Source organism: Amblyraja radiata, chromosome 2, assembly GCF_010909765.2.
Source record: "Amblyraja radiata isolate CabotCenter1 chromosome 2, sAmbRad1.1.pri, whole genome shotgun sequence".
Classification (NCBI taxonomy): domain Eukaryota; kingdom Metazoa; phylum Chordata; class Chondrichthyes; order Rajiformes; family Rajidae; genus Amblyraja; species Amblyraja radiata.
In genome coordinates, this window is record NC_045957.1 from 103,217,414 (window position 1) to 103,236,510 (window position 19,097).

Sequence of the window (19,097 nt, forward strand, 5' to 3'; positions counted from 1 at the left end):
ACTTTTGTTTAACCTTCTTTCCTACTCAATAGCTCAATTCCTTCTTCATTGCCACAATTTTTCATTTATGAAGGCAATCAACTGAGTGCGTGCCAAGTTCTCTCTGTGATCTTAATTCCTTGTTATAATTGAAAGGTCAAAATTGTTTACGAAACTTGAACCATAATTTAACCATTGCTTTCACAAACAAAGTACTTCCTTGCTCCAACAATCAATACCTCTGTTTATAAAACAAAAAAATATTTTTGGTCTTTTTGAATACCATGACTTGTCATTTTGGTGAATTATCGACTTAGATATCAAATTCAGTGCTTTTCCTCATTCTTCACTGTCTTTGAATTGGGATTTTTTTCTCCCTTAAGATCTGACCTTACTTTGCTCTATTTAATTCTATCTTCCATCTGCCTGGCCTTTTCACTAAATTTTCAGTGCAGTTATAAATCTTTCACAGTCTTCCTTGTCATTTGCTAAACTCTTTATTTTTAAGGGCAAGTAAGAGGGTGAAAGAATGTGAAGACAGTGTCATGGGTGCAAGCTAACTAACCATTATCTCATTACTTGGCAGAGCAGTCTTGATGGGCTGAATTATTACTCCAGTTCATATGTTTGTAATTTATACAATATGCAAAATACCATCTGTGCTTCTTCCAACCAGAAATATTTAACAGCAAAAAACTCAAAATTTGAGATGCTTACTATCATTGCACAGGGTAATAAAAGAGTTTTAAAACACGGAAGATAGTACCTTTTTTGAAAAAGTCATGCCAATTTGATATATAACGCTTTAGGTTTGTAGGTAAATTGCTTTATCGGCTCGCTGCTTTGATTTGCAAATTCTGAAATAGTCTTTCTTCTTGAGATGATTACTGCATAATGGTGAAATACTTCAGATTAGATTGAAACAGTTGAAAATTGATGTGACAGCCCTGAAGTGCAGATTTTCAGGCCTCACCAAGAGGTCATGAAATAATGTACTTGTTATATAAATACAGGTGTTACTTTCAGGACTTGTTTAACATAATTGTTGTACCTGTTACAAACCATGCAGTTTATCTTAAAATTAGGAGCTCGGCATAGGAACAGATTACATTGTATTAATCACTTACAGATATTGATAGTGGTAAACCATTTGGAAGCCTCAAACTGATTCCGACATTCTGACAGATCCAAACCACTGTATGAAATTCAAGGTGAACTTTGTTTGAATTAACGAACCTTCAGTTCAAAGTAACACATCCTTTTCCTGCTACCATCAAAAATATGTATTCCACCTGGCTCAATGTGACAATGATCAGACTATCCTGGGAAGAAGAAGGAAGACTGAAAACAGGATTGTACAAAACAAAAACAGTATGTAGGATGTCAATAGACAATAGGTACAGGAGGAGGCCATTTGGCCCTTCGAGCCAGCACCGCCATTCACTGCGATCATGGCTGATCATCCCCAATCAGTACCCCGTTTCTGCCTCTCACCTTACCCCAGAAGAGGTAAAATTGTACAACATATAATAGAAAATAGAAAAGATAAAATATATATATATATTGGTAATAGCGCAAAAAATAATTCAGATTTTAGAGGATTAATATTCTTTGATTCCCAGTATGCACCACAAACTTCAATAATAACACAATGAATTATTTCATAGAATAGAATAGAATAGAATCTTTAATTGCCACGCAACCAGGGTTGGTGGTATTTGGGTTCGGTACATGATGGTACACTGTTTTTGTTACATACCACTAATAACACAGATCACCGTAATAAAGGGCATCCATACCACATCACAAATCACAAATCTCACCAACAATACATAGTGCAAAAGAACAAACAAAGACCATAGACAAGACACTGTATACATCAAAAGTCATATTATTGTCTGATTATTGGACGGAATTGAGAGTTCTTATTGCTGAGGGGAAGAAACTGTTTTTATAGTGGGTGGTTTTAGTAGCAAGTGACCTGAGGCGCCTCCCCGAAGGGAGAGACTGAAAAAGGTGATTTGCTGGATGGGAGTGGTCCGAGATGATCTTTTTTGCCCGTTGTGAGGTACGTTGGAGATAACTGGAATGGATTGAGGGGAGGGGGGAGTTGATGATCCTGGAGGCCTTGGAGACAATGCGTTGTATTCTGTGTAGTGAGTGACTATCGGTGTTACCGTACCAAACTGTCATATAATGTAATTGACAATAACTTAATATTGCAACTGCATTTTATATTACTTAAATCATGGTTATTACCATTCCACGTTATTGAACAATTTAATTATGTAGTCAGACCCACCTTGGGGATAGGTTCCCATTCAACACCACCCTTGGTTCTATAATTGCTCAATCTTTTCTTAATCCTATTAACTTGCAATCTCTGCTGCATCAGACAGGCAACTGGCTTACATCCTATCAGGATTTTCTTTCATTTAATTATGTATTTCTACTGTTAAACCAAGTTTCACATTCCTCTTTCAATAGTCTGCAAGTTCAACATGCAATGGTGCTAATGCTTCATTATCTGTACTTTGGTCAACATGTCTGTCCATGCAGGGAGAACTGCTTGTATTCATTCCAATCCTATCCTTGGCTACAATTCCTTGCAGTGTTTGAGGCACTGATATGTTGTGCATCAATCCCTCTTTGTCCCTAACTATTTCCTTGGAGCTGTGGCCCATAACTCAACTTTACCAGTATGTCAGCTATTGATTTCTTTGGACCAGCCATGCCCATCTGACAGTAATGTTTGGACAGGGACAATCCACCTTAAAGCAAGCGTGGCTCCTGGTTCCCTCCTTATTGCCCAGTGCTGTGATTCTTTCTGATATATGGTCCCTCAAATGGATCAATTCAATCTAATCTATATCCACGATTGCTGGTACATGCTCCAGGCCTGTACTATAATAGGCAACTGGCCTCATCTGTCTTTCCTGGCAATTCAACCAGCTCACCTCTTCAATATCTCAAATTCTCTTGCATTCACTGCTGATACGATTTTATTCTGCTCAACATAAAGTGTTCAATCTATTTTTAATACAGTCCTACAGGTGAATAGATTGAAATGATTCAAGGGTGTTCTCAAAGTGAAGGTCGAAGCTAGTCATTCTGATTTCCAATGGACTGCCTAAAATAATCTTCAATGTGTCACATTCGACATAAGTTAAAATGGATGTGCAACAGTCCAGTTGATCGAGATTGTCATCAATATGGTCACGCTGCATACCAACACAACAGGCATTTGGACAAAACACATGGTGTACATTTTCCTCAGTTCATCAACTTCTTGCAAAAGGCAAACATTTGACATCCAGGATCTGAAGGAAATTATTGTTTACTGAGTTTGCTATATCAAAATAATACTGAATGGACACTTGTTTAATTTAGTTTAGTTTAAACTAAACCAAACTGAACTGGTGTCCTTTCTGTATTTCTTAGATATAGTTAACATCATAAAATATAATTTCCTTGTAATTTTAGAAAAGTAAGAGAAGGGACTGCTACGTAGGAACATAATCACAAGACTGAAATAACTGCTCAATAATCTCAGGCTTTATTCTGTAATTACATAAGTATTACTAATATTTAGAGAATGCACATATATTAGTTTATGTCAAACATGGAAGCATAGTTATTTCTCTATAAGTATTTCTTAAATATTACAAAGAAAAAAAATGTGTGAAAATTCAAATTAATTAATGATCCAGAACTTGCGGTTAGTGGCTAAGCCTATGATTTAGCATACGGAAAGGATGTCAGAAAGATCCAGCAATTGCTGAAGCAAGCACTTCCCTTGTCCAATATTTGCTATTGTCAGGTGTCACTTCAAGATGATCCAGCAGCTACAATATGAACTAGCTGGCACAACAGCCAGTAAAATCACAGACAGCTGGTTGGAGAAGGGGCTTGTCCACTGGAAACTGTTTGAGACAGAAGAGTTGGGGTTTTGATGATTGTCAGAATGGTGGTTGATGATTTGAGAAGTGGGGGAGTGACGATCGCAATCAGGGCATGAGATTGGTGACTGCGGTGGGATAATGATTGGTAACAAGCAGAATAATAGATAGAATAGGAAATGGGAAGCTTCAGAGTGTGTATTTTCCAAATGAGCTGCTTTGAAATATACAATACCACATGGTTGAACTTCTCTGCAGCATTCCATGACTAAACCGTATCAATAAAACATGCAGCCATTAATCTCAAATCTACATGGAAATAGTAGAGATTGCAAATGAGGCCAAATTTGAGTGCACTACTTATTTGGTATAATTGCACTGAATCAAGATAACTTCACTCTAAGAACTCGGAGGACAATATACTTCTATTTACCACAACATTAATAATAAAGGACATGAAATTTAGTCATATGCCTAATGAAATAGACAATTCAAATTTGTGTGTATTATTATTGCTTTTGGAAAATATTATCATATATATGAACAATGCCCTCAGCAAATATTTCTTTGCCTTAAATTTGAAATAATTTTAATGTGTAGATGTTATGGAGCTGGGCTTTCACATCAGTTTAAAATACATTTCTGCATATATTGCATTAAGGAAAATTACTGAAAAGTGATCTAAATAAATATTACCTGAAATCTACAGAATTTCTGAATTTGTATATAATGGTGCAAACAAGTTATCATCTTAAAATGTGCAAATGATCTCACAAGATGTATTTTGATATCATTTAAAATCATACTAAGCAGATGCAAACAAAAAAATATTGCCAACTCTTCATAAAGACACGCACTCACTTTCAAATTAAAAAATAAATATCAATTGATTCCTTTTTACTTTAATCCCAGCCTACAACTTCTGAGACTATGTTCACATAATCCACAGTGCTTCCAATGCCCACTTCTGTCATTAGTGCTGTATTTATATTAATAAAAGTCTGATCTTTTCCGCTTTTGACTTACTGTGATGTGATTTTCAAGAGAACGCCACCACTTACGGCCGTCATTTTTGGCCACCTCACTCAGAGCCCCCCTCCGCCAGACTGGACCGGAGGATTTTTTCCATTGATGAAAAATCAGAGAAATATTAATGTTTATTTTTAAATTCACCATTCTCCCTGCTGCCCCCGCTGGCGGCAGGGGGGAGGGACTATAAAACCCAGGAGTGTCGTGGCTCACTCAGAGGGTGACGTCAAGATGGTGCCGAGTGCAGGCGCCGTTGAATAATTCAGCAGAGCTGCTCTGTCTATGGTGAGTGTGTTTGTTGGATGTTATTTAAAGCACGTTTTTGCTTCAGCACCAGCAGCCCCTACAGGAGGCTTTAAACATTTGTTTTACACACTGTATATTCAACACGTTCTGAAGTTACTTGTCATTTAGTATTGTGTGAGTGTGTGTGAGTGAATGAGTCTGTGTGTGTGTGTGTGTGTGTGTAAGTGTGTGTGTATGTGTGTGTGTGTGTGAATGAGTGTGTGTGTGTGTGTGAATTAGTCTGTGTGTGTGTGAGTATGTTGTGAGTGAGTGTGTGTGTGTGTGTGTGTGTGTGTGTGTGTGTGTGTGTGTGTGTGTGTGTGTGTGTGTGAGTGAATGAGTCTCTGTGTGTGTGAATGAGTCTGTGTGTGTGAATGAGTCTGTGTGAATGAGTCTGTGTGTGTGAGAGTGAGTCTGTGTGTGTGTGTGTGTGTGTCTGTGAGAGAGTCTATGTGTTGTATGTGTGTGTGTGTGTGTGTGTGAATGAGTCTGTGTGTGTGTGAATGAGTCTGTGTATGTGTGTGAATGAGTCTGTGTGAGAGTGAGTCTGTGTGTGTGTCTGTCTGTTTGAGTGAGTATGTGTGAATCAGTGTGTATGTGTGTGAATGAGTGTGTGTGTGTGTGTGTGTGTGTGTGTGTGTGTGTGTGTGTGTGTGTGTGTGTGTGTGTGTGTGTGTGTGTGTGTGTGTGTGTGTGTGTGTGTGTGTGTGTGTGTGTGAATGACAAGGAGCAGAGTGGAGGGGGAGGGGTGATGGGAGGAGGGGCGACTGAGTGAACTGCCAGCGTACCTGGCATGAGTGACTGCACTGCCAGCCCACAAGCCGTGAGTAAGTGAACTGCCAGCTCACCAGCCGTAAGTGACAGAACTGTCAGCCCAATAATCCATTCAGTCCACCCTCTCCCCCTTCTCTCTCACATTCTGTCACCTGTTTTGGGCAGAATTTCTGGCAGTCTCTCAGCTGCCAGCCTGCCAGGTCCGAGTGACTGTACTGCCAGGCCTCAGTGACTGAGCTGCCAGCCCAAGAATCCATTCGGCCCACAATGTCTATACTAGCCCTCTGGAAACCAGTATCTTCGGCCCACAACACCCATACTAGCGCAACAGAAAGCCCCCCCCCCCCCACCCCCACCCCCACTGGCGAGCAATATTGGAATTAGTGGAGAGGTGGAATATTGCATTGGGTGACCAGCCCTCCCATGTGATACTAGTCCCACTTAGTCTAGTAACTACTATTATGTGGTGAAATACCACCAGGGGCACAGCACGGCTGGCAGCCCCGCCAACAGTCTGTTAGTTTTTCCGTCTTTTAAAATTTTGTTAGTATGCGTAAAAAGTTTGTGTAAATGTTTTCCGGTTTGTTTTAGGTGGGGGGAGGGGTCGGGGGAAACTTTTTTTTCAGTTTCTTACATTGATGGAGATGCGATTAATTTTCAGAATATATTCTGAATACACTCTCCGGTTGTTCTGCGGCCTACCATCGATGGAGCTGTATGCCTCCTCGGACTGACCTTGGGCCCCACCGTGGGCTGTGGACTTACATCAGAATCAATCACTTGCCTGGGATCGCTCCAACCGTGGCCTGCAGACTTTACATCAGAAGCTCGCAGTCTCGGGAGAGGCCGTGGATGTCGGGAGCTCCAATATTCGGCCAGCCCCGACCCGGGGTTCGATCATCCGGTGCGGGGGAGATGACCTCCCCCCGATGCAGGAGCTGATAGCCTCGACACGGAGGGCCCGCCGCCGGCTACTGGAGTCAAGATCACCGCGTCGATGGAGGGCTCGAGGCCCCCGACCGTGGAAGAGCAAAGGGAAGAGATTGAACTTTTATTTTCGCCTTCCATCACAGTGAGAAATGTGGAGGAGTCACTGTGATAGATGTTTATGTTAAAATTTGTTTTGTGTGTTCCGTTGCTTTTTATTTGTGTGACTGACTTGGCAAATTAAATTCCTCATATGTTGCAAAGCATACTTGGCAAAGGTCTCTTAATCTTTAAAAAAAATTTAGTGTGTGTTAATATTTCTGGTCGGTAGCCTTCTTCACATAGCCACATTCTCCAGAAATGCTGCCTGATCCACTGAGTTACTCCAGCACTTTGTATCTTTTGGGGGGGAAATAAATTATTGCTCCAAACCAAAACCTCAGGCTACAGTATATGCCACCAGCATTGTATGTGATAAAGGCATACATGAGGTTAGTGAAAATATTTACAGGTCAAACATTGTTTTGAGTTTATTTCTTACTAACTTCTTTCAAGCTAACTGCTGCAAAATTCAATGCAGGAACACAATATCTTTTCTACAACAGGATAGACCTTGTTGGCCTAGTTTTCCCATTCCCCCTCCAGAAATCACCACCTCATGCCCTCCTTGAGTTTTTCGCAATGCAGAGCCTCCATGTTGCTGCCCTGGGGTGCCCCGATGTCTAGCAGGTAACTTTGTTTTTAGTTTAGTTTAGAGATATAACGCGGAAACAGACCCTTTGGCTCATTAGGTCTGAACCGATCAGCAATCCGCACGAGCACTATCCTACATATTCAGGGAAATTTACAATCTTTAATAAACCCAATTAACCTACAAACCTGTACATCATCGGTGGGTGAGAGGAAACCAGAGTACCCGGGGAAAACCCTCGCGGTACAAACGCTGTACAGACAGCATCATTAGTCTCTGGCGCTGTAAGGTAGCAATTTTACCGCTGCACCACCGTGCAACAACTGAGTTTCAAGCAAAACAATGTGGAGAATCTCCTTGAAATTACTTCAAATGGACAAAGAAGCTGAAGGCACAGCTTAATCAGCTGTAAAATTATAATTGATTGTTACAATTTTCTTTAAAGTCATAGAGTTACAGGATCAGTCATGTATCTTGGAAATACATCCTTTGGCCCACCCTATCAAGCACCCAATGACACTAATGCTATATTAATCCAACTTTTGTTCTGCCCACAATCTCATTAACTTTGTACAGATTTTTCCACTCGCTCATTCACAAGGATCAATTTACAACAGCCAATTAACCTACCAACCCATGTCTTTGGGATGTGCTAGGAAACTGGTGCAGCTGGAAATCCATGCAGTCACTGGGAGGATGTGCAAACTTGAACATGAACAGCACCAGAGGTCAGGGTTAAACCCAAGTCTCTGGCTGCGTGAGGCTGAGGCTCTACTTGTCACACCACTGTGCTGCCCCAAATGCTGAACACAAATTAAGCAAATCATTCAAATATTATGGAGTCATCGAGAATCCCTCAGCACCCTATCTTTACCCTTATTATTTTATATATCTCAATCATGTCCCCTCTTAACCTCCTCCACTCCTGGGAAAACATCCTCTCTAATCTATCCATATAAATAAAACATTCAATCCGGTGTAATTTACAGGTGAAATAACCCCCCCCCCCACAAGAGCTATTGCATCTTTCCTATACTGTGGTGACCAGTACTGCACATAGTCCCTCCAGCTCAGGTCTGAACAATGTTTTTTGCAAAATTGGAGCACATTAACCCTGATTTCTATTCAGTGCCTCGATTAACGAAGGTCAGTATCCCTATTGCTTTCTTAACCCCAATATTTACCTGCAATGCCACCCTTGAATTTATATACCACGTTCCTCTGCGCCTCGATACTCTCCAAGACTTTGCCATTCATAGTGTTTGCCCGTGCCTCCTCAGTACTTCCAAAATGCATGACCTCACATTCATCAGTATTAATCTCCGTCTGCCATTTCTCATCCCATTTCAACAACATGGATATCAATCTGTCGCCTAAAACTATCCTCCACATTGGCAACACATTCACTCATCTTCATGTCATCTGCAAACTTACTGATCATACAACCTGCAACCACATCAACATCATTCACATATATTATAAACACCAACGGTCCAGCATCTATCCCTGTGGAAGATCACCAGTCACGGGCATCTAGTTGTAAAACCACCCATCTACCATACTGCGGCTGTAAAAGGACAGCACCGCTGGGGGGGGGGAGGAGTTCCTTTCACAGCGTGTGGGGAGTCTGGCCCAGGCCAGCATGGCTGGCCGCCAGGGGTAAAGTTGCGGTGAGGGCAGGAGCGATGAGAAGGAGGGGGTTGGGGATCATGCCAGCAACTCACTCAGTAGCTCAGGTGGCTGCGAGCGGCCACCGGGACCGATCAGCAGAACTGCAGCTAGACCCGGGGCTCGCAGGCGACTTGGGAACTGCAGCTAGTCCCGGGGCGCGCGGGTGACCAATGTAAATTTGCATGGGGACATGCTTTGGAGGTGTGTGACGGTTATCGGTCAAGTGAGAATAACAGAGAGAATAAGAATGCTGCGACCTAGTCAACAGACACGCACAAAAGCAGTTGGTACTAGTTTTGAAATTCTCGTTATCCCTATTTTTGACCTGGCTCGGAGACCGGCCAGTGAGGGGACCAGCTCAAGAGCAAAGATCATAGAGCGGAGCGAGTCAGCGGGTGATGGATAACAGGAAGCGGGCGTTTCAGCTTACTCCTATGTCAGCGCGAGTAACCTCAATTGGTCCCTTGAACTCGTATTGTCATTCAATAAGATCACAACTGATTCAACTTGTCCCGGTGTGCTCCCGTTGTTCCCACCAACTCTCCACCTGCCATCACCCTCCACCCCCCACCCATTCAGTCATTCAGAATGGAGGAGATCTGGAAGCCTTGGGCAAATTGAATTGTTAGTTCCTTTATTTTTATTTTTATTTTTTTCTTTGAGCGTGAGAAATTCTGTCCCGCCAGCCTTTTTTCAAAATTTAGCAATTCAAAATGGGGGTGCATCTTCGACGCAGGTGCACTTCATTGCAGAGAAATACGGTAACTTTGCCAACACCCTGGATTAAACCCATCCCCCGTGTGGGACCTAGTCAAAGGCCTTACTAATGTCCATGTAAACAACACCTACTGCGCTGTTAGAATTAATACACTGTTACACCTTCAAAAACTGTAAAAATAAAAAGAATGTTTTAAAAGTAAAAATTAACCACAAAGACAGGAAAAATACCTGTAAAACGATATAAACCAAAAGAAAAAGGCAATCTGCTTTATTTTCCTTTTGCTTCAACCATCACCATTAAGATCAAAGGGATCATGGGCAAGGAATTCTAGCGACACTGGACATAAAGACCAATGGCAGAATGGGTTGAAGATGCAGCCATCCACAACAACAATAAATTGTAAACTTCCACATCTTGACGGCAAAGGCAAGAAAATCTCTATGCTATTGTGGTTTCAATGGATGAACACTGCCAATTTCAATCAGAACTGCCAAAAGTAGCCAACACTATCCAGCCCGTTGAGTATATTGGTTTAGATTTTTATCTGTGGCAGAAAATTTCAAAGCAAATATTGATTTACGTTACTCACAGTGTTATTAATTCCAAACGATGTAATTTCCTATAGCACGCTAAAAAAAAAGCATAGTTATTTAATATGCGTCGCCTTCCCTGGGCAGTCTCTTATTCGTATCACCCTTATCTGAAGTACAGAGCATGCATCCACTGTTTGGAGGAATGATGCGGAGGCTTTGGAGAGAGTGCAGAAGAGGTTTACCAGAATGAATAAGTTTATTGGCCAAGTATTCACATACAAGGAATTTGCCTTGGTGCTCCGCCCACAAGTGACAACGACATACAGCGACAGTTAGGAATGACACATTAAACATTAATCATTAAACACTACTGCCTTGATTAAAACTTTTTGTTAGAAGAGGTTGAACATACTTTGGATTCTTGGAGGTTGAGGGGAAGCGTGAAAGTATAAACATTATTAGAAGCATGGATAGGCGAGATGGTCAGAACCTATTTCCAGAGTGGAAATGTCAAAATTAGGAGGGCATAGTTTTAAGGAGGGAGGGGCAAAGTTTAAATGAGATATGCAGGGCAAGACTTGTTACACAGGTGGTGGATGCATGGAACCTTTTTAATATGAACCTGATGGCCAGCTTTTTCACACAGAGGGTAGTCTGATCATGAATGAGCTGAATCATCTATCTTCCCTAATTTAGATGATCAATTTGGTTTCTGAGACAATAGACTATAGACAATAGGTGCAGGAATAGGCCATTTGGCCCTTCGAGCCAGCACCGCCATTCAATGTGATCATGGCTGATCATCCCCAATCAGTAACCCGTTCCTGCCTTTTCCCCATATCCCCTGACTCCGCTATTTTTAAGAGCCCTATCTAGCTCTCTCTTGAAAGCATCCAGAGAACCTGCCTCCACCGCCCTGTGAGGCAGAGAATTCCACAGACTCACCACTCTCTGTGAGAAAAAGTGTTTCCTCGTCTCCGTTCGAAATGGCTTACTCCTTAATCTTAAACTGTGGCCCCTGGTTCTGGACTCCCCCAACATCGGGAACACGTTTCCTGCCTCTAGCGTCTCCAAGCCCTTAACAATCTTATATGTTTCAATGAGATATCCTCTCATCCTTCTAAACTCCAGTGTGTACAAGCCCAGCTGCTCCATTCTCTCAGCATATAACAGTCACACCATCCCGGGAATTAACCTTGTAAACCTACGCTGCACTCCCCCAATAGCAAGAATGTCCTTCCTCAAATTAGGGGACCAAAACTGCACACAATACTCTAGGTGTGGTCTCACTAGGGCTCTGTACAACTGCAGAAGGACCTCTTTGCTCCTATATTCGATTCCTCTTGTTATAAAGGCCAACATGCCATTCGCTTTATTCACTGCCTGCTGTACCTGCATGCTTACTTTCATAGACTGATGAACAAGGACCCCCAGATCCCGTTGTACTTCCCCTTTTCCCAACTTGACGCCATTTAGATAGTAATCTGCCTTCCTGTTTTTGCTAGCAAAGTGGATAACCTCACATTTATCCGCATTAAACTTCATCTGCCATGTATCTGCCCACTCCCCCAACCTGTCCAAGTCACCCTGCATTCTCATAGCATCCTCCTCACAGTTCACAATGCCACCTAGTTTTGTGTCATCTGCAAATTTGCTAATGTTACTTTGAATCCCTTCATCCAAATCATTGATGTATATTGTAAATAGCGGCGGTCCCAGTACCGAGCCTTGCGGTACCCCACTAGTTTCTGCCTGCCATTCTGAAAGGGACCCGTTAATCCCTACTCTTTGTTTCCTGTCTGCCAACCAATTTTCTATCCATGTCAGCACTCTACCCCCAATACCATGTGCCCTAATTTTGCCCACGAATCTCCTATGTGGGACCTAATCAAATGTTTTCTGAAAGTCCAAGTACACTACATCCACTGGCTCTCCCTTGTCCATTTTCCTAGTTACATCTTCAAAAAATTCCAGAAGATTAGTCAAGCATGATTTCCTCTTCGTAAATCCATGCTGACTCAGACCGATCCTGTTACTGCTATCCAAATGTGCCGCTATTTCATCTTTTATAATTGACTCCAGCATCTTCCCCACCACCGATGTCAGGCTAACTGGTCTCTAATTCCCCGTTTTCTCTCTCCCGCCTTTCTTAAAAAGTGGGATAACATTAACTACCCTCCAATCCACAGGAACTGATGCTGAATCTACAGAACATTGGAAAATTATCACCAATGCATCCACAATTTCTAGAGCCACTTCCTTAGGTACCCTGGGATGCAGACCAATAGGCCCTGGGGATTTATCAGCCTTCAGTCCCATCAGTCAACCCAAAACAATTTCCTGCGTAATGTGGATTTCCTTCAGTTCCACTGTCACCCCAGATCTTTACTTATAACATCTCTTTGGGATTCCTTTATTCTAGTCTGCCAGAGCTATCTCATGGCTTTCTTTTTGCCCTTCTGATTTCCTTCTAAAGTATGCTCCTTAGTACTCTAAACTCCTCCAGGGATACACTTCCTCAGCTGCCTATACCTGACCCACGCCTTCTTCTTTTTCCTGACCAATTTCTCTCATCATCCAGGTTCCTTACTCCTACCTCCCTTGCCCTACACTCCAAAAAAGACAGAAACTGGTGGAGCAACTCAGCACCTCAGGCAGCCTTTATCCAACCATCTGCCTATCAACCAACCCCCTCCCCCCATCCCCCTCTCACCTATATCCACCTATTGCCTTCTAGGCTTTGTCCTGCCCCTCCTATCTTGCCCCTCCTCTCTCCCCCCACATCTCTCCAGAGATGCTGCCTGACCCGCTGAGTTTCTCCAGCACTGTGTCTTTTTTATAGTGGAAAGGAACATTTTCAGGCAGACAGGGAGATGGAAATGGTGTTGATTTTCTCCCACACATTGCAATCGTGTGTGACACCTTAATGCCACATTTTTCACATCATGAAAATATTACTGTTTGGAAATATTGCAACACCTTTAGAACATAAAGCAAATGTGATAATCCACAAAGGCAAATACAATTCAATTATTACTCAGTCAAGTGAAGAGAAAGTTCTACGAGGTCATCAAATGCATATCCCACTCTCTGCAATTTAGCAATTGACATCACAAAGATTGTAGTTCTGCAAACCATAATTTCATACCACGCACGCAATAAACACAGCCGATGGTCACGGTAGCTTCAAACAATGAATTAATACTGACACTGTCAATTATTTTCCAAGATTTCCTCAGTAAATGTTTAACTCTGTCATATCCAATGCTTATTTGGTAAAACAAAAGAAACTCAAAAAGAAATGAATACAAATTCAATTCATAACCAATGTAAAGATCGACCACCTGTTTATGTTGTGAACTGACCACAGAGCTGCCACAAAAACCTTTTTTTGTATCAGGAACTTAAGATGCCAGTCCCCTTTTTTGGCGTTTGTATCTGATTTATTGTAATATTGTTTACTGTATTTTTATTTACTGTGTTGCATTAATGTGCCTGTAAAAATGCAGCAAGAACTGATTTCTTCCATTCCTCGTGCATGTAACAGTTAATCACTCTCTGTAACATTAACTCAGTTTATCTCTCCACTGAAGCCACTTGACCTGCTGAACATTTCCACCATTCTCTTCTCTTTCCATTCAGATTTCCACATACCTCTATTCATTGAGTCATAGTCATACAGCGTGGAAACAGGCCCTTCGACCCAACCTGCCCACACTGGCCAACGTGTCCCATCTACACTAGTCTCACCTGCCTCTGCATTTGGCCCATATCCCTCTTAGCCTGTCCTATCCATGTACTTGCCTAATTGTTTCTTAAATGTTACGATAGTCCCTGCCTTAACTACCTCCTCTGTCAGCATGTTTCATACACCCATTCCATAGATATTATTAGGAGGTACACAAAAATGCTGGAGAAACTCAGCGGGTGCAGCAGCATCTATGGAGCGAAGGAAATAGGGAACGTTTCGGCCTGAAACCCTTCTTCAGACTTCTACTCCATAGATATTATTGCCTGTTTTGTCTGTTTCTGCTCTCCCCTTATACATCTCCCTCTCTTCAAACTTGCTCCAGACAGATTAGCCTTGATTAACAAGTTTTCACCACCTGCTTTTAGATAGTCTCCACCCAAATCACAAACATGCCGGCAGTTCCATCCACCACCAACCGCCCTGTCTGCAATGTAAAAAAGAATCCTTTTCTCATTCTTTTCCAATTCTAATGACAGTTCTTTTACTGGTAAGGCTTACTGTTTCTCTATCCACAGACACGGTTTGATATACTGAGTATCTCTACTATTTCTATTTGAGAGTCTCAACATCTGCATTCTGTTAATTTTCACCTACCTTTAATCATTAGTATAGAGTTTGAAGCCCAATACCTCTACTTGGATTTGAATGCTTTTAAATGCTTAATTGAGCAGAAGTTTGAGCTTCCTGAAGGCAGACCAGAGAAGTCTTACAACATTGAGCTGCTTTGAGTCTAAAAGGGACACTGTGGCCCATAGCATTTCTAAATGTCAAAGACATTTGATCTCAGTGGCTGCAGAACCAGTTCAGAGGACAGGGTGCCAGGCTGCCGTGACCTTTCTGGAGTCAGAGGAGACCAGTGACATCCTGCATTGTGGAAACACCCCTGGGGATAAGGGCATTACAAACCACACTAAAAGACAGTTTAAGCTAGATTGGCAGGGGGGGGGGGGGATCTCGTGCAGGACAGAGGCACAGGAGAGGCTAGAAGTTGATATGGAGGGTGGTGTGGGAAAGGTTAATGGAAAGGATAGGCAAAAAGCCTGTGGTCTGTGATTGTATAGTCCCGTTTAGGAAAAGTGTCTTTGGGCAGTCAGTATTTTCATATCGAGCGTCGCAGACCTGGAACGCGATACCATGCGTCATACGGGATCTGCCAACCCTTACCTCATTTACCAAACATCTAAAAACATGGTTACTGCAAAATCAAAATTGCAATCATAATCTACCTTAAAATTATCCTATGGTAATCTTTTATTGCTACTTTTTTACTTTATTGTTTGTTTTGTTTTGTTTTTGTCTTTTGTTTTGTCTTTTTTCTTATTGATTGATTGTGTTGTGATGTGTTTACCTTGTTTACCAGAGGGACTAAAGATGGAAATTAGCTACTGGCTACAATCTTGTGTATTACATGTAAATGTTTATTAATATGCACTGTCCCCTAAATAAATAAATTACAATTACAAGCCGGAGAGCAAGGAAGGAGGGTTGGTTTAATCTGCACGCATTTTATTGCAAGTGATTTGATGGGTAAGGCAGGTGAGCTTGGGGCATGGATAGGTACGAGCGACTGGGACGTTGTAGCCATGACTGAAACCTGGTTACGGGAGGGGCAGGACTTGCAGCTCATTGTCCCGGGATACAGGAGCTTCAGGAGAGACAGGGGTGAGGGAAAAAGGAGGGGAGGTTGCAATGTTGGTTAAGGAGGACGTCACGGCTGTGTTCAAAGGTGAGATTATGGACGGTTCATCTAGTGAGGCTATATGGGTGGAGCTGAGGAACAAGAAAGGGATGATCACCTTGTTGGGGTTGTACTACAGACCTCCGAATAGTCAACGGGAATAAGAAGAGGAAATGTGCCGGGAGATTGCAGACAACTACAGGTCAAATAAGTTTGTTGTAGTAGGGGATTTTCACTTTCCCAATATAGACTGGGAAAATCATAGAGTGAAGGGTTTAGATGGGGTGCAATTCCTCAAAAATGTTCAGGAAAGTTTTCTTAAGCAGTATGTAGAGGCCCCCACACGTGAGAGGCCAACACTGGATCTAGTATTGGGAAATTGGGATGGGCAAGTTAATGAAGTGTGTGTGGAGGAGTCTTTCGGGACCAGTGACCACAGTTCAATTAGGTTTGATAGTTATGGATCGGGACGGAGAGGGTCCATGTGTTAAAATGCTCAACTGGGGTAACGCCAACTTTGTGGGTATGAGAGAAGGTTTCGCTCAAGTTGACTGGAGCAGGTTATTAGATGGGAAAGGAGCATCGGCCAAGTGAGATGTTTTTAAAAGTGTGCTGAAGAAAGCTCAGGATGTGTATGTCCGTGGGAGTGGATGCCGGGGTCCTGAGCCGAGAGTAGATTACTCCAGCGTGGGGCCCAATTGGGAGCTCTCAGCGGCCCAGAGTCTCCGAATCGGCCGCTACAAATCAACAAATCAACCTACCAGTCTGCACCGCCGCTGCTGAAGCTAGCTAACGTGGAGGGAGAGCGAGGCAGCGTCAATTACGTAAGCCTACATAATTACGCTCGCTCTTCCTCCACTGGGCTCAAGACACACCCCCTTGTGAGGCAGACGTGATCGGTGCCTCCCCTGGTGCTTTTTTATTGCAGTTTTATGAAGTGACCAGCGAGCCTAAATTTAATATATTTATATGTGAAATAAGCTACCTGGACTATGGAAGGTAAGGACATGTAATGAAGGGATCTACAAACATTACATTGGTGACATACATAGAGATAGTAACAGGCCCACGCTTATTGCCCGTGCTCCATGAAGTTTCTGAGGGGTTGCGCAATCAGAGGGGAGGCTCAGCTCTCAGCAGAGCTGCGAAAATTTGACGATTTTTACTATAAAAAAGGCAGAGCTGTAGATGTTGTGTACATGGGCTTTAGTAAGGCGTTCGACAAGGTGCCGCATGGTAGGTTACTCTGGAAGTTTAGATCTCATGGGATCCAAGGAGAGATAGCTGAATGGATAGAAAATTGGCTCCATGGAAGGAAGCAGAGGGTGATGGTAGAAGGTTGCTTCTCAGAATGGAGGCCTGTAACTAGTGGTGTGCCACAGGGTTCGGTGCTGGGCCCGTTACTATTTGTCATCTACATCAATGATTTGGATGAGAACATACAGGGCAAGATTTGCAAGTTTGCTAATGATACAAAAGTTACTAGTTTTGCAGATAGTGAAGATATTTGTGGACGATTGCAGCAGGATCTGGATCGATTGGGCAGGTGGGCGGAGGAATGGTTGATGGAATTTAATACAGAGAAGTGTGAGATATTGCATTTTGGGATGTTGAACAAGGGCAGGACCTACACAGTAAATGTTAGGTCTCTGGGTAGTGTTGTAGAGCAGAGGGATCTAGCAGTACAAGTGCATGGTTCCATGAAGGTCGAGACATAGGTACATAAGGTGGTCAAAAAGGCTTTTGGCACTTTGGCCTCCATCAGTCAGAGTATTGAGTATAGACGTTGGGAGGTCATGTTGCAGTTGTACAAGACGTTGCTGAGACCACACCTAGAATATTGTGTTCAGTACTGGGCACCATATTATAGGAAAGATATTGTCAAGCTTGAAAGGATTCAGAAAAGATTTACGAGGATGTTGCCAGGACTAGAGGGTGTGAACTATAGGGAGAAGTTGAGTAGGCTGGGTCTCTATTCCATGAAGCATAGGAGGATGAGGGGAGATCTTATCGAAATATACAAAATCATGAGAGGAATAGATTGGGTAGATGCACAGAGACCTTTACCCAGAGTAGGGAAATTGAGGACCAGAGGACATATAGTAAGTTCAAGGTGAAGGGGAAAAGATTTAATAGGAATACGAGAGGTAACTTTTTCACACAGTGGGTGTATGGAACAAGCTGCCAGAGGAGGTAGTTGAGACTGGGACTATCCCATCATTTAAGAAACGGTTGGACAGGTACATGGATATGACAGATTTTGAGGGTTATGGACCAAATGCTGGCAAGTGGGACTAGGGCAGCTGGGACATTGTTGGCCGGTGTGGGTGAGTTGGGCCGAAGGGCCTGTTTCCACATTATATTAATCTATGACTATGACAGGCGTAGTCTAAAAGCAGGTAAATTGCAAGCTTTTGCAAGCTGGATCAGTGGAGATCCAGCTATAATACTCTTCCATAGAAAACAATCCCAACATTTTTTGCAGCCTCTTATGTTATGTTCCTGATATGCAGCATTAGGTACATAGCTTCTCTTTCCTTACAAGGACTATTCTTTTGTTCCTGTGATTAGATTATATGAAAGATACACAGTACTCTCTCTGCTCTCAGTACAAGTAGCAAAGCACACAGCAATGTATTTATTTTTTAATTTAATCATCTGACAGTAAATGTCATTTTATTTGTCTCCCATTGGCAAAATGTAATTACTTACCGAAATCTGCCAGTTTCAGTTCTCCAGTATCACTGATCAGCAGGTTCTGAGGCTTTAAATCTCGGTGCAAGATGTATTGCTGATGAATGTAGGCGAGACCCCGCAGCAGCTGAAACAGAAAGAGCTAAAAGGCAAGAAAAGGATACTTAGCAATAAGGCACAAAATGTCAAGATCATCAGAAATCTTCATCATTCAAATATCAAACATAATCAAAAATATTGATGTCAAATGTTTAAATTCAAATCACTTCATAGCAGTCGATGTAGTTATCATACATTAAAATAAAGTTTTTCCATTAAACATTCAGTTTTATTCTTTATTTCTTCATTTGACATGTGTGCTGACTGTTCATCACACTGGGTTACTGTACAGGGCCTGTCCCACTGACACGACCTTTCAGCGACTGTCTTCGACCTTCAAGCTCAAGGGCACTGGCCTGAAAAACC

General features: G+C 42.3%; 1 protein-coding gene across 4 annotated transcripts in view; it reads right to left on the bottom strand.

Moving 5' to 3' along the window:
* The window catches only part of cdk14 (cyclin dependent kinase 14), a 665,904-nt gene that overhangs the window by 313,759 nt on the left and 333,048 nt on the right, over positions 1-19,097 (bottom strand). For all 4 annotated transcript variants that reach the window (XM_033012625.1, XM_033012602.1, XM_033012618.1 and 1 more), the window contains one exon: positions 18,651-18,774. In XM_033012625.1, the coding sequence (XP_032868516.1) occupies positions 18,651-18,774 (124 nt within the window). The remainder of the gene's footprint in view (positions 1-18,650; positions 18,775-19,097) is intronic.